Below are 16,100 nucleotides of genomic sequence, written 5' to 3'. Positions count from 1 at the left end.
GACAGTATTTAGAAGAGGCAGCAACCAAGAGGCCAGTGGTAACTCTGAGGGAGTTAGGGAGATCCATATCTCAGGTGGAAGAATTTATTGGTAGTACTAATTGCCATGTATTCCACAAATGTAGATGTAAATACAAGAAGAAATCAACTGAAAGAAACAGAAGAAGTCCCTTTTGTTGTTCTTCACTAGTCCTGTAGGGACACAGCACACTTATGGAAGAGGGTTCTCTGACCAGGTCTGACCAAATTCTAGCTTTTAGACATAGATGTAAAAAATGTGTTACAGAACATAACGTATTTGATGTATATAAACAGTACCTAGAACACGCCATCCCTATTTTGAAGTACTGTGATGGTTGCATCATGCTGTTGAGATGCTGGTGATAGTTGATAGAATGTTGGATGGAGTTAAACTCTGGGTAATGTTGAAAGAAAATCTAATAAGGGTTGCAAAACATTTGAAGCTGGGGTGGAGGTCCAGCTTCCAGCAGGACAATGACTGACATGCTGTCTGAGCTACAATGAAACAGTTTAAATTAGTAAAGTAATGCCCTAAATCTGTCAAAACGAAAGTCTTAGCACATAAAAAATGTAGTTTTGGAAACCATTTATTGTCATCCATCTATCCATTGACTATGCCTTGCTTGTCTATGCATGCAGCCTCACCATGTATCATCTTCCTCAAAACGTACTATCAGTCATTCCTTTATGTTGATCATTGCAAGCTTATTTTGAGAAGAACTGAAGTTTTGCCTAAAAATTAGAAAAGGTTCACATGGTGTGAAGCGCTATATCTGCTACTCTGTGACCAGGGGTGTAAAAGTTTGACCACTTCAGATCTTTTTGACTCTTCAAACATCTGCTCATAAATGTCCCCTCATGCCCAGAGACATTCACAGCATCCAGGCTATTTAAGCCACATAGTCAGAATAATTCATGCAGGAAATGACCACAGACAGGAATGATTAATTTCAGGCTCTGGCAAACTGACATGACTGATTGTGTTCACCGGGTCACCTGACTTTTAATGTTCACTGCCGTTCATGGGAAGCATCCATCACAGTGACCCTCAGTCCAGCAAAAGGGTGTGTGGGCGTGTGTGTGTGTGTCTTGTTAAGCTTATGTTTATTAATTTATCAACTGTGTGATGTTGGTGCAAAAGGGACAGCTACTTTCTAAGATTATATTCAGCAGAACATACTCCTCCCAGAGCTCTGTGACTAGTTTCACCTTCCACAGTCTTATTCTTACACATATGTTTCATCATACTTGTCTTCTCTTTTTTCTACTTGTACTTGTCCATCTATTTTCTGTCTAGATGTCTTCAATCTCCATGTTGAAGACTGTGTGACAGTGTTTTGCTTTGTTATAGTTACAGTTAAAAGGATCTTTTCACCCTGTAGATGCTAATAATAATCGAAGAAAATACATTTTGTAAGTCTCATGCTGTTTTTAAAAAATGTAAGCAAAGAATTAGAATAAATTAAGAATATATTTGATAGACAGTCAAATTGATTATCCATCTTTTCTTAAACAAAACAAAAAAGATCAAGTGGTAAATAAAAGTGTTTTCACTCTATATTAAATTTAAGCTGCTCATTTGTTCAGGCACGTCCATTTTGAATTTTAAACATTGATATTGTGTTTTCACTACTACAAAAATGTGCTGTTCAAGCATCTAAATCATTGTACAGCAACCTCTAAATATATTGTGAGGATGTGTAAAAAGCTTTCAATTAAATTTACACCATCACACTAAAAAGTAGAAAACTCCAGCCTTTAATTTGAATAGAAAAAATAGGTTAGAAAAAACACTTTAAATATTTTTGTAAATCCGCACTACCACAATTATTATTCCCTAAACATTTTTGATCAAAAAATATGACCAGTGTCAATTCTTGCACAAATGATGCCCTTTCTTCCTCTAGAGAACTACTCAAAGTAAAATAATGTTAATGCTTATTTTTATAATATACAATTTGCTACTTTTAAAACAACAATTAGATTTCATTAATAACTTTTATTGAAGTACAGAAGCTCAAGTAGTTGTAATACTATTTATTATCATTGTTATTGGCAGGGGCAGTCTCAAATTTCGAAAAAGAAATTTGTTCTAATATTGCAATAAATAAATTCAACAAATAAATAACTTGTGACAGGAGACGTCTTCCTCCTCTGGACAAAGCTGGCAGGTGTCTCTTCTGTGATATAATGGAGACCTGTCAGGGGGTCAGGCAGACCCACCAGCATTTACCACAGTTATTAATAATGTATAATGACTCTGTCCTTGGTGAGAGGAAGCTCAAACTGTGCACTCAGATGAAATCACTGTTCACTGTGGTTCTATACAGGGTTTACCCCCCACTCAGCGTGGGAGTTTGCCCAGTTGGACTCAGTCGGAGGGGAGCTATTTGGATCTAACCTTGATCAATTCTTGCTGCACTCAAAGAACCTATGTTCCACATCATTTTGTTCGGCCTTGTCATTTCTGCTTTTTGATTTTTCTCTCTCAATAGCTCTCTTTCATAACAAATTTTGATTTTTACCTTTTCCATTTTGCTAGATTTGATTCAGGGAGAAGAATGCATGCTGCACTGAAAAAAAACCCAACTCAATCCTCGCTTTTTCAGATTTCTCTGCCCTTCTTTATTGATCCTTTCATCCCATTTTCTCCTCGGCTTCCAACACACACAGAGCCTGGCACACATGACCTCAGATTATCACCAATGGCTTGCTCTGCTGAACGACCAGAAAACAGAATACAGCATAGATCAATGTAACCAACACAAATTACATTGAGGAGTAAATTATAATATCAATAAATATTTTATTCAACAATAAAAAAGCACGTGCATTTCAAACTTAATGAGAACAAAAACAAAGCGATTCCATGTTTATTTGGCTTATTTGTCTTCTATGGGCTTCATAAGAAATCGAGATGCAATCGTTACAGTTTAGCGCCCTCTGGTGACAGATTTATATACTTAGCAGCATCACCATCTTCTTTAATCTGTGCTTTGAGAAGATCTTATTATTCTGTCCCTCTGCCTTTCACTGCCGGCAGCTGGGTACAGATGTTGAGTCTATTCTCAGGAAAGGTTGAGCCAGCTGCTTCAGCTGCACTCTCCATCTGAGACTCTGTCTGCGGTCAGCTTCCTCTCCTTTCACAGCTGCTCTCTGATGTCCAGGAGACCCTGCCATGCCTGCAGGCCGCCTGGTGTCAGCGAGGACCAGATCAGGCCTCCTGTAATGTGATGACGATGTGCTCAGACCTCACAGCGTCTCACAGGCGTCCACAGAGAAGGGAGCAGGAAAACGACTCTCAAACACTTCGTAGTAATCATGGAGACTAGAAAGTTCATTTCCTTCTAATAAAATCTGATGTTTGGAGAATTGAATCTGTTCATTCATCCTCTGGAATGAGTTTCCTGGACATGTTTTTGCAGCCAAATCATGTCAGGAACTTGAGGACCTCTATTATAGGAGAGAAAAGGGAGCAAAACCATCTCTATGGGCAGTTTCATCAAATTAATCAATTTCATCAAGTTCCTCAACAATAACTCAAACACATTAGCTGGAAAATAAACTAACTTCAAATAGTCCAAAATCAATACAATACTTAACAGTCTCAGCTGTAATGTTTTAAATATTTAATATGTTCTTATCTTTGTGTTAACACTTAAGCACTCTGAACTGCAAACATCAAGGAATTCATTTATGCTTTTGTTTGAGAAGCAAGAGAACATTTCACTGTCATCAAAATGCAAGAAATGTTATTTATGACCTGAAATACACTGAGGTTATATGTTAAATATTCACATAACTTTACCTCAATATCCCTGACAGAAAAAGACATAAAACAACTGAACAAATGAAGAAACATATACATTGACATCAATATTGTTTTTATATTAAATTTAATATGATGCAAAACTAAAAACTACTGTGGTCACTACAGCCATTATCTACCTAAAAGGATGATTGAAATGTCACAAAAATCAGTAAATACATCATAATGTCCAAACTCTTGTTTTCATTTTCTTTTATACTATTGCTTTTCCAACTTTCCTTAGTAGCATCAGTTTTTCAGTGATTGTGAAGGTAAAATCTGTTTATAAATCCTTATTTTTGATCTTATACAATTTTCTACTGTTATAAAGTTTGGCTTTTACACAAGTTAAAATCCACAGAAAGACATGCTTGAAATGTCACTAAGTATAATATATCTGAATATTGTAGTTTCCTTTTTTAATTGAATTGCTGAAATATACTTTTTGAATGGCTGGTGCACTTGTACTTATCTAGATATTCTATGACTATTAAATGTACTTGACAGAAAATTATTAGATGGGCAATCAGGCAAAAGATGAGTGGATGTTGACAAATGTATTTGATATAAATCCAGTTATTCACTCAATAAAGAACACCAGTCACCTTTCCCATGATTTTATTAACAGGTTGTGTCCACACGACACAAACAAATAAGCATGGGCAACAATGAAGTTATCATTGAATAATTCCCCCCAAACCTTAACAGAAAGGTGCTTCAAATATTCACATTCCTTCTGAACTCAATTCCCTTAATTTCCACAGGAAGTTGAACGCTCAAACCTACAGCTACACACCTCATTTTTATTTAACATATCACCTCGGGGCGCTTCGTTTCACAAAGCAAGGCTTTCCCCATAATCAACCCTCAAGAGTGACGACAGCACAGAGATATTAATGCCAGTATTTCTCAAGGCTGTTACATAAAACTGCAGCAAAGATCATCTGTAGAGTCATCTGCAAACTCGCCATTTCTTAAAAACAGCTTTAGAGTTTTCGAACAAGATCTGCAGGAATCCATTTTGTTGGGTAGCCAAGTCGCATTACTAAAGATCAATTTCCCATGAATGTGTGGCTTAAAGCGACAAATTCAGACCCAGAACTCCAAATTAACAGCACCTCTCATCACGAGGAGTTGGTAAGCTGACAGTGGGATTCAACACCCGTCAAAGCATAAAAAGCAACAAACTGGATGACAAACGTGAAATTATTTCAACTTATGAATCCCAGGTTTATTTAGAGAGAACAATTAGAAGATATTAGGTGTTTGAGGGATTCCAGCCGGGCCCGTTACTTCTTTTACACAAACTGTTTCACATGATTTATTCCTGTTGTCTCCTTTCCTTTTTCCCACGTTGCATCTTTGGCAGCGTCACTTGACGTCCATCAAGTTCTCCTTCTCACCTCTGCAGCCAGGTTTGGTAACACTAGTGCTGTTTTCTCCTGAAAGAGCATCCTGGATGAAATGGAAAGGGGAGGAAATTAGTCAAATAATCCATTTCAGTTTGAAACAAAGAGCCATAGTTACATAAGGATAAAAGAAGTATGTAAAAAAATATTTATATAAAACCCAGTCAAAGTGAGTCATAACAGGTACTAGCTGTGATGATCTGCTTTTTTTTTAGACTGAACCACTACAAAACAAGCATGACTCTGGTGTCAAAGGTTGAGGCTGCACCCATGCAGATCAGAAAGAGGCTGTTAGTTACCATGGCAGCAGAACGCATGATAGAGAGGGAGAGAGCGTCAATAAAACAAACCTCGACCTTCGGCTCATTCACTAAATAAAGTCATAATTTCTTCTTCTGGCTCAAGAGTCACGCAGCAGTTAATCCACTCTTTTTCCCCCCCACAAATTAAACTAACCAGTAGAGAGCTTAAAGCTACAGCAGAATGAAAACAGAATTTGTTTGTGCTTGTAGTTGATTGTGCAGAAATGGATCAATAGTGATGAATTCCTCACACCAAGCACCAACAGTTACTGTTTGCCTCGATAGACACCCTGTTCACGGAGAACATCATGAAAGGGCAACACAAAGGCAAAGGTGGAAAAGTTAACCACAGCACAACCTGAAAAATGGAGGAGGATCATCTTAATTTTTCTAATAAAGGTTGATTTTAAGCAACCTGGGAGATGAGGTCATGGTGTTAAATCACAGCATTTAAAGTTAATGGAGTGACGCCTGTGGGTGTAACTTAAGACAACTTCCTTATTGGAAACGTCATGGCTTAAAAAAAATACCCCAAACAATACTTTCATTGCCATTATAATACATATCGTAACCACAGTGTCAAATTTATGATCTACATGACTCATCACAGAGTAAACTTTGAAAAACACTGTGAAGCACATGCGAGAACAAAATCTGCTTTTTTGTGAACACACAGCACTCCAGAATTTCAGAAACAACCTGTGACGAGTTAAATAAACAAGTGCAGGTGATTCGATCAAGCAAAACTGAAAAATAAACACCTTGCTACACTTAAAATGGTTGTTTCTGTGATTCTCAAATAGTTGACTGTAACATGAAGAGGATTTTCCAGAAACAGAGCTTTTGGTGGTCTCTCTACCTTCTGTCAGGCGAGCTTTTCCTCCCGTCGGCTGGCAAAGAACTGTGGAGCAGCCGACACACAGCACTACTGTCTGAGCGTGGCTGAATACTGTGGTGATCTTGTAGCAACCTGCAAAATACACAAAAAAACCCACTAAGAAACACATCATGGAGGTGTTAAGCTAAACGAAAGAAGGAGCTGCTGCTATGTGACGAACATAATGGCTGACTACTGGTGTCCATGCAGCTGTTTGTGTAAGCGAGTCAAGTGAAATCTCGTTCGTAAACAACTGCAAAAGTCACTTTCTGCCTTTTTTGACACCCCGATCACTACAGGTTTAGAGAAAGGGCAACACATAAAGGCAAAATGTACTCGTATTATTTAATACATTTCTTTTAGATTACAGATTATTGACTGTAACTCGTAGATTAACGCACACCTGGACATTTGACATCCATGAAGTAGGAGTTAGGACTCTGCACAAGCCGTTTTTTCTTGTGCCTCCTCTTTTCCTCCTCAGAACTGGGGTGCAACAAATCTTTTGCGAGCTGGAAAAAAGACAGGAAAACTTGTTAGAAAGTCACATAAAAATGACTTAAAAAGCAACAGCAATCATGTTATTTCTTACATGATTTGAGAACAAGTTGACAAGTACAGGAAATAGCTTTTATGACATGATTACACAAAGGCAAAGAGTGTGACCTGAATACAGGTTTCACTTTAAGGAACCATGAGGGAAGTAAAGCAGAAATGGTCAGAAATAAATAAAGGTTGCAGCAGTAAATAAATTTACATTTCTGGGAGGGAAAAAACCCCCAAAACCTACAGCTGTCTCAGATTTTATTTCTAAAATGTGAGAACATGCGTTTTGAAAAATCTATATTTAAACAGACAGACCATGGTTGGGCTTTAGTATTAAACCACAGAACCAGTTTAACTCTTTTCTACCTAAATCTGATTTAAAAGGCATCGGAGAAGGGTTTTAGACGTGTTTTAACCGATCGTGTTGTTTCTCCCTCCGACACGTGTTCTCGCCATATTGCCTAGCTTCACATTTCCACATTTACATTAAAGCAACACGAAACAACTAACCAAATCACACAAAAAACACAAATGTCAACCCCAGTACCGTCTTCTTGCAAGGTAAGCCTTCTCTTTATATCATGATAATAACTTTACAAACGGTATTTTTTTACTTACGGGCATGTCTGCGGGTTTCCAGCAAAGACTCGCTGCAGAAAGGAAAAGAGAAAAACTCACGTTGGTCACGTACCGGAAACTGCTGGCTGACGGGAGAAAAAAGAAAACATGGTTACAGTCAACGTAACATTTTTTAAATTCAAATAGGTATAGAAAATTGGCAACATTAATGTTAATAATAACCTATGTTACGAAAGTTTTTTTTTACTATCTAGTAAGATTTCACCGAAAAAAAGCGACAGAAAAAAATCTTGCAATTAAAAAACAAGCAATCTATAGTATTAAGGAGGCAAGAAAAATAATTATTCTTCATCATTCTTGATTTATTTCATTTAGTAAAATAAATATAATTCACGTGTAAAATAAAAATAAGGTTTTAGCAGAAAGTGACTCGATTTTTGTTACCTGCAGGGGACGCTATGTTATTCTGGACTTCAGATGTGTATAAACCATGATTCTGTCACATGTGGATTATTGTATGACCATATGGACACAATAGGAAGTGGCGCATTCCAATGAATATAAAGACTGTATAAAACAAGTTTTATGAGTCCTGGAAAAATATGTTTCTGCAGAATAAGGATCTTCTTGTCTTCAGGAAAGTAGGATTAAGTACTTGGATATGATGTTTCTGCCCACAAGCCTTTTAATTTTTTTACATTTCCGTTTTGTATTAGTTCATTTATTTTTGTTGTCTTTCATTCTCAATGATTCTATCTGGGAAAAGTCTTTCTTGAAATTTTCCATGCAGGCAGAACTAAAATGTCTTTATCTCAAGACGTAAACCTACTGCTGTCTAAGAAATAGCCTAAATTATTAGTAAGTTCTACATTGAAGTTTTGCTGTTAGAACTGAGCAGTAAACTCGCATGAAAAATACCGTATAAATTTTGTCAGTGGACAACTGGACATATTTTATCACCATTGCACGCAATGTTAAAAATTATTTTTGGGAAACAATTTAATGTTTCTAGTGGTTTATCTTTGACTGGAAAACCTTGAAGTGTGAAACTTGTAACGTTTCTCTCTGCCTTGTTATTCCAGGAATAAACAGAAGTTCTATTCAAGTGGCGCCATCTAACGTCCGGTCAGTAAAAGTTGGTCACTCCCATAAATCACTCCCACTCTACGTAATTCTCCCAGCCAAAGTGGAATTTGGGCCGAGTTTTTTTTTTTTTTTCTCCCCTACAGCCTGAAAACCACGTAGCGTTTCCAATGTGTTTGTAAACGGTAGGATTTGGATACTTTTAGTGCAGAAGAATAGTTTCAACAGCTCAGGCGATGAAGGTTTGAGCTTAAACTTGCATTGTAAACTTTGGATGGAGTTTGTTGTCGCCCAGTCCAAACTAAGCACTGAGGCACTGAGGGGGATCGGAATTTACCGGTGAACAGGCTGGGAGGGGGAAAACGAGAAAAGAAGATTGGCAAACTTTCTTTTTTTTTTTTTAAGAGACTGCATAAATCTCCCCCTCCTCCTCTTCCTTCTATCTGGGCTCCAGCCATGGCGAAAAAATACGATTTCCTCTTTAAGCTGCTGCTGATCGGGGACAGCGGAGTGGGCAAAACATGCCTCATCATCCGTTTTGCTGAGGACAATTTCAACTCCACATACATCTCCACCATCGGTACGTGAGAATAATGTTTAGTTAACTGCAGCCTGTCTGCGCCAGCGCTCTGAAACTTGAGTTATGAGCCGAATAAATGTTTGCTGACATTTCATAATCCGTTGTTTGATTCCGAACGCTGTGCAAACGGGTTTCTCAAACTACTTTCATGTCTCAACTAGTCTCCACTTTCTTTCTCATATTTTCCTCTTCTTTTCCTCTGTGCTTTTTTCTTTTTTTTATATACCACTCCATGTTGCATCCCATATCTGAGCTTAAAGCTCACTTTTCAGGACCTGTAGGTGTTACTTTCCAGAACTTGCTGAGGTTTCATGGAACCTTCTTGGAACCTTGAAATGTACCAGCTGCATTCATACGACTTCTTTCAACTCTGCAAGTTCTATGGGTTTACTTGGCACTTTAATTGAACTTTCCTGAAGCAGTATTAAGTAGTACTTACTCGGTACCTTCATGTGGTACTTTTTCTGGAATCTGGTACACAAGTAGCTTACCATGTAATAAGTAACATCCATGAAACTTGCTAGGAACTGTCATTGAACTTTCATAGAACTTACCAGTTGGTTTCATTGAACTTTCCTGAAACCTTAATAGGACTTTTAATGAACTCATCAGGTACTTGCATTGAATCATTATATAGTGTTAAGCACTATATAGTTAAGCATTATATAGTGTTAAGTTGTCAATGTTAAGCATTGACAACTTATCAATCACATTCATGGAACCTTCCTTAGCAGGACCTTTGTTGAATTTCCATAGAACTTACCAAGTACTGACAAGGAACTTAACAAATATTTTCATAAAACCTACAAGCTTCCTTCATGGATTTTACCAGGTACTTCACAGACTTGTCATAGAACAAACCAAAAGTTTAAAAGGACTTGCCATGTTTTTTTTACATGGAAATTTAAAGGCACTCACTAGGTACTTTCATTAAACGTCTAGGTAACGCAACTCAACTCTCATGTAACCTTCATGGAACATACCAGACATTTTCATTTAACTTTAATTTAAAAAGACAAAGAACTTTCCGGCCGCTTTAATGAAACTTATGAAGTACTTTAATGGAACTAGTTAGTTAAAGATTGCTTTTAAGTAGAAACTAAAATTAATTCTAGTGTTTATTCTGTTTAACTAATTTTTTTTTCATGTTCTTACTTAATGAGCAGTCTCTCCCCCCTCTCCCCCCTATCTCTCCCTTTACTGATCTCATTGCTCTCTCTGAAGGGTCCACCCAGCCTCATTCCTATCTCTCTTACCATCTCTGCATTCCCAAAAGAGCTGCTGGCTTTCTGGCATGCAGAGTTTAGTGCTGGACAGCCCCCTCCCTGCTGTCTGTCAGCTTGTCCATCCTCAAAGGAAAAAAACAATTCATGCCAGTTTCCACCTTATCAATATTGTGTGCAGTGTGTGTATGTTTGACTTCCTATCAGGGGTATTTTGCTCATTTTGCCTCTTCCTGTCCTCTTTTTCTTTATCTCCCAGGCATTGACTTTAAAGTAAAGACAATTGAAGTGGATGGAAAGAAAGTGAAACTACAAGTCTGGTAAGAGGTGTCACAGAGGTGTTTCTTTGTTTTGTGATGTGTTGAAGTCAATAACGACATACTTTTTTAAGATGTACGATTCACTTTGAATGCAACGCTTTAAAAAAATATATTTTTATGAGACCTGCACATGTATCACTGTATGTTTCTGACTTGAAATGCTTCGATTTATTGGTGCAGGGACACAGCAGGACAGGAGAGGTTCAAGACCATCACTACTGCCTACTACAGGGGAGCCATGGTGAGGACTGCACACCTGTAGAAGCTGCGGGCTGGATAACTCGCTGCATGTCTTCACTTTGTGCTCATTTTGTATGTTGTGATTGAACACTTAAATTGTCACTCTTCTGCCAGGGCATCATCTTGGTTTACGACATCACTGATGAGAAATCCTTTGAAAACATCCAAAACTGGATGAAGAGCATCAAGGAAGTGAGGCTGTTTCCATTTCCATGAGACTAAATATTGTAACTGTTGCTCCTTGATAACTTTTTATTATCAGAAATTATTCTGATTCCAACAAATTCATTATTACAGGAAAACAGACTTTCAAAACCTTTAAAAATATAGAGAAAAGTGCACGGTGCATCATGCACTCACATTAATAGCTTCTTTTTTCATTGCGTTTGAGATTCTAGTTCATGGCCAAATTGTAGTAAAAAATAGGGAAACAAATTTACAACAAAATAACTATTGAAAATTACATTTCAACTTCTGCACAGAAAAACTCTGTTACTACAAAGAAGATTTTTTTAGTCAAGTTTAGGGTAATAATTCCTGTATTTTTCATTACAAAATTTAGAGTGGGAAAATGTCAGCAGGTTGCAAATAGAGTGTTATAGCTAAACATGATACTTAAAAAATAGTCTGACTTGATATGACAATGCGGCCAAAATAAACCAAACTTTTGCATGTTACAGTCTAGTTTCAAAAATGTTATTGTATTTTATTATAAAATAACTTTTTAGTCTCTTTTGCTGCCTCCAAATTTACATTAAGCACTCTTTACATAGAAGAAATGGTTGGTCTATAGGCAGTAACAATGACCATCTTATTTAAAGCGTGCACTAAAAACAGAGCATATATTGAACAATATCTAGCCAGACGAACTATGTGCTATACAGTATATGTGTGAGAAGATTTCAATGTAAGCTACAATGCCTTGCAAATATATTTCTCTCTTTAAATTTTTTTCACACTGTGAAATTGAAGGAGAGTTATTCCAGACAAAATGTTTACTGCTTAAAACACAAAAACAGAAACAATCTTCCAAAAAAACTGAACTATCTCTTTAATTTGTTTGGTAAAGCTGATACTTGTTTGCAGTTTCTGACTGAAGCTTTATATCTTGTCACAATAGTCAACTTTTCCCCTTACAGTTCACTTGAAAGTTAATAGTTTTTTCAAAACAAGTGAAAAGGTGACTGTAACTGGGATGGGGGTTGACTTAAACTGAGAAGATGGAGCAAAAACAATCTGGGCTGCTTACTATTGGAATTGAAGAAAACTAAAATCAAAAGTCTTGCTTCGTTGCTAAAGAAACCTCAGAAAGATTTAAAGGTCTGAGTGGCATTTACTTACGCAACAATGCACTGTGAGAGCTGCACTATCAGAAGAGACTCTTTCCTCCAGCCTCACCACAAAATTTAATACCGGAGTCAAACAAAAGATTGTCCAAACAGTAAGGGAACAAGTCATGCTGATTTATGAAGTTGCAATAAAAGTTATTGGTTACAACAACCAACAGTGTTGTTTGTTTGGATTAAAATGATACATTTGTATTTCATAAAAAGAATAATTTTACAGCTGGCATTTAACAGGAGAACTGAGCATGCGCTGAGTTTACTCTGCAGCAGGTATTTGATGTTAAATCACATCATTCTAGCTTTTTTTGCCATGTTGTTATGATTAATTGTTTATTTTCAGCTGACTACGTCTAATCAGATAACTACATCCCCTGTTTCACAGAATGCATCTGCTGGGGTCAGTCAGATGCTTATAGGAAATAAATGCGACATTGAGCCGAAACGGAAAGTGTCCAAGGAGACGGGAGAGGAGGTGAGGCAACTGATGTGACTATAATTAATGTCTACTATATAAATTTTGATGTTTGGCAGTAGCTTTGTATGGGTACTTCAACTCTTAAAGCATTTGTATTTTGTTGTGATTGTATGTGACTCAAAGTAACATGCATAAGTGGGAGAAAGATGATGCATTTTCAGTATTTTGTACAAAGAAAAATTGCACCGGACTAAACATGTCAAGCACTTTGTATGTAAAGAACTGTTGACCTATCTTGTCTAACGGCTTTAAAGGTGCTTTAGATAAGAACCAGGATGTGGTTGTGAGTCATATTCTTTACTCTAATGTTGACAGCTGGCAAAGGATCACAGTATCAGGTTCTTTGAGACCAGTGCAAAGTCCAGCATTAATGTGGAAGAGGTGAGCCATAATGAATCCACCATGACTGGACACCTCACTGAACTTTTGGGCTTGTTTTATGTAAACGCTGTTAATATGCTGCAAAAGGTTAAATCTTATTTCCTCTGCTTCTGTGCTCCAATCTGTCTGCTATACAGTCTTTTCTAGCTTTGGCACGAGACATACTGCACAAATCCACCAAGAAGCCGGTATGTCCATTCTTTTTTTGTTGTTGTTTATAAATGTATTTCCTAAGAAAAAGTAAGAGAACATGTTTGTGACATTTAGCCCCTTTTGCGTTTGGTGAACAGGGTTCGGCGGGAAAAGAGGTGAAAATCACCAGCAGTACAGCGAAACCGCCCTCAAAGTGTGCCATCCTCTAGAAGTGACAAATATATGCCACTATACTGTATATGCCACAGACATTTAAGAGCACCATGGAAAAATGCAAAGGCTTTCTGTCTCCATCTGCTGGCCGAAACTGGTACAATACGTCCTAGTGCTGAGAGTTTATCCAAACCGTTGTTTAGTCCACAAGAATTTTAGCATGCCCAAATTAATTTATTATTCCGAGACATTTTGTTTTTGTGATTGTTGCCACAAAAACATGCTGAAAGTGTCCAAATGCCTGAACCCAACATGTTCCATGCCTCCTGTGTCCAATCCAATTATTCATAGCTTATTGCCACACTCATTGTAATTCCTGCACTGGCACTGTTGTAATATTATCATTTATTCATCTGAGCACATGCTGTAGCAGCTTTCAGGAGTTTGATATTTCCTGAAAATCAGAACATTTCAGATCAAAAACCTTTTAAAAATTATTTTCTACCATTTTATGTTAAGGTCCAAGTGCCAAAATTCCAGTCGAATATGTTTAGGTATTTTAAATGTTGGAGCAGATCAGTAGAATAGAAATGTCTTTAGTTATTGGTTTAGTTTCTGGTCAGAGTTTGCATGCATATATAAAAGCATATATATATGCTTTTATATATATATAAAAGCATTGTCTTTATTTAAATAATTTGTTTGGGGGGGTTTTTGTCTTGGGGCGGAGAAATAACAAATAACTTTCATGATTTTTAAAAACAAGAATTATGTGAATAAGTTTGAATTCACACACACATGCACACACATATACTGTATATACTGTATTTATACAGTATATATATATATACACATATATGTACTTCCCTGTACATACAATGGTTTCATTTTATCTAAACATGGCTTTTTAGGTCAGATGGACATGACTGTTTTCCTAAATACAAATTAAAACTGGTTTGTAGAAGGCCTACATCAGCCTCGGGACATCCAGACAGAACCATACCAGAAACTTGTTAAAGTACAGTAAGTTCAAACCAAGGCCTCCTGTTCTTGTATTAAAATGCAATCATTCCAACCTGAGGAGGAAAAATGCCTTAAATTTGTTATTGAAGTCCCAGAGATAACTAGGAATTTCTTGACATTCTAACATTTTGTTTTCTATAAATTTGCCATGCAAACACATTGTATAAATATCTTAAAATAAATATTAAGGATTCCCAAGTCGGCATTGTTTACTCCCTGAAAAGTAGATGACTGAACAAGTCATCTGCTCCATTTAACAGTCAACGAGAGTGTGTCATTAAATGTTAAAGCTCCTGATGACGTCCTGTTTTCCTCCCTTAGAGAATTTTTGAAATCTCTCTCCATAATAATAAATCCCACAAATGGAATCCAAACAAAAGCCGTTTGTCAAACAATCCCTGATTTACTAGCTGGGTGAAGAATGTAGACGACATCAAGCAGAGATCTAGAAGTGCAATCTGAGAAGCTGAGGGAAGAGATGGTGGAAGGATGGGTGTTAGTAAGTGAAAGGACAGGATGTGAGAGATGTGGAAGTAGCAGAGCATGCATGCCTGAATTGATTGAAATGGGCTCGCCTTTTAACTGAAGTGCCTAAATGTTACCATACATTAGCTTCATCTGACGTGACTGTCTCCCTGCTCATGCAGTTTTTCAAATGCTGAAAGTCACTCCCACTGCAGGTGTTAATCATGGCAGCTTTGTTTTCCGCTTACAGACCAGAGCTCTTGAAAACCAGAATTTTTTCATTATTTTATTTTTTTTTGTCATATTTGTTACACTTTTATTGTTTTGGATCTGAAACTGTAAGGACTTTACAGACACGATTCTTTATTAATAAAAATCAAATACTATAAAAGTGCTCATGGTTGTGATTGTTTTTAATTGCTTCTTCATGAATCGTGATTACTTTTTTGTACAGATTGTGTTAAATATAGTGTATTGTTTGATCTTAAGTGGGACCGAAAGGTCAAGGTTTAAGCTGCTTTCAAAACCAACAGAATTTTTTTTTTTACTGCACCATCCGAAATTGTTTACAACCATTCACTTTTTCTACATTTTATTATCCTAAACAAATTAAGTTAAACAAAATACACCATAACAGAAAGTGATAATGTATCAGAAATGTTTTATAAATATATTTTTAAAAAACAAACATTTAACTAAGATCTTTAAGTATTTGCACATTCTTAATACTTTGTGGAAATACCTCTAAGAGGAATTAGATGAAGTCTTCCTCTAAATGTCTCTACAACCTTTACACATGTTTTGGGGTATTTTCTATTGTTCTCCACAGATTCACTCACTCTCAATCAGACTGGATGAGAACCTGTGAGAGCATCATTTTTTTTTTTGGTCTTTACAGGGATGTTCTATTGGGTCTCAGTCAATACTCTATTTGAGCCATTCAAGCATGCTGACAGTGCTTTTGAAGGCCCTCCTTTGTTATCTTGGCTATACTTCAGGTCATTGTGTTGACCCCGTAGTCTGGGGTCTAGCACGCCCTGGAGATTTCTTCAGGGGTTGCTAATAATCTTGATATCTAGTTGCTGTCATCTTACCTTCTATAGGGACTAAATGCCAA

General features: G+C 36.9%; 2 protein-coding genes across 2 annotated transcripts; one reads left to right on the top strand and one right to left on the bottom strand.

Annotated features, from left to right (window-relative positions):
- Positions 1 to 4,429: 4,429 nt before the first annotated feature.
- On the bottom strand, positions 4,430 to 7,663 carry rps27.2 (ribosomal protein S27, isoform 2). The gene is made up of 4 exons (XM_028013501.1): positions 7,581 to 7,663; positions 6,820 to 6,928; positions 6,399 to 6,509; positions 4,430 to 5,283 (listed from the first exon to the last, which is right to left on the bottom strand). Exons 1-4 carry the CDS (start codon positions 7,584 to 7,586, stop codon positions 5,255 to 5,257), a joined length of 255 nt encoding a protein of 84 aa, XP_027869302.1. The 5' UTR covers positions 7,587 to 7,663; the 3' UTR covers positions 4,430 to 5,254.
- Positions 7,664 to 8,704: 1,041 nt separating this feature from the next.
- rab13 (RAB13, member RAS oncogene family) lies at positions 8,705 to 15,377 on the top strand. Its single transcript, XM_028013272.1, has 8 exons — positions 8,705 to 9,204; positions 10,687 to 10,747; positions 10,928 to 10,988; positions 11,102 to 11,179; positions 12,716 to 12,805; positions 13,124 to 13,189; positions 13,327 to 13,377; positions 13,480 to 15,377. The coding sequence occupies exons 1-8, from the start codon at positions 9,081 to 9,083 to the stop codon at positions 13,549 to 13,551; spliced, it is 603 nt and encodes a 200-aa protein (XP_027869073.1). The 5' UTR covers positions 8,705 to 9,080; the 3' UTR covers positions 13,552 to 15,377.
- Positions 15,378 to 16,100: the final 723 nt, after the last annotated feature.

Source organism: Xiphophorus couchianus, chromosome 3 (assembly GCF_001444195.1).
Source record: "Xiphophorus couchianus chromosome 3, X_couchianus-1.0, whole genome shotgun sequence".
NCBI classification, from domain to species: domain Eukaryota; kingdom Metazoa; phylum Chordata; class Actinopteri; order Cyprinodontiformes; family Poeciliidae; genus Xiphophorus; species Xiphophorus couchianus.
Note: the sequence above shows the minus strand (reverse complement) of the source record. Positions and strands in the feature narration are given on the sequence as shown.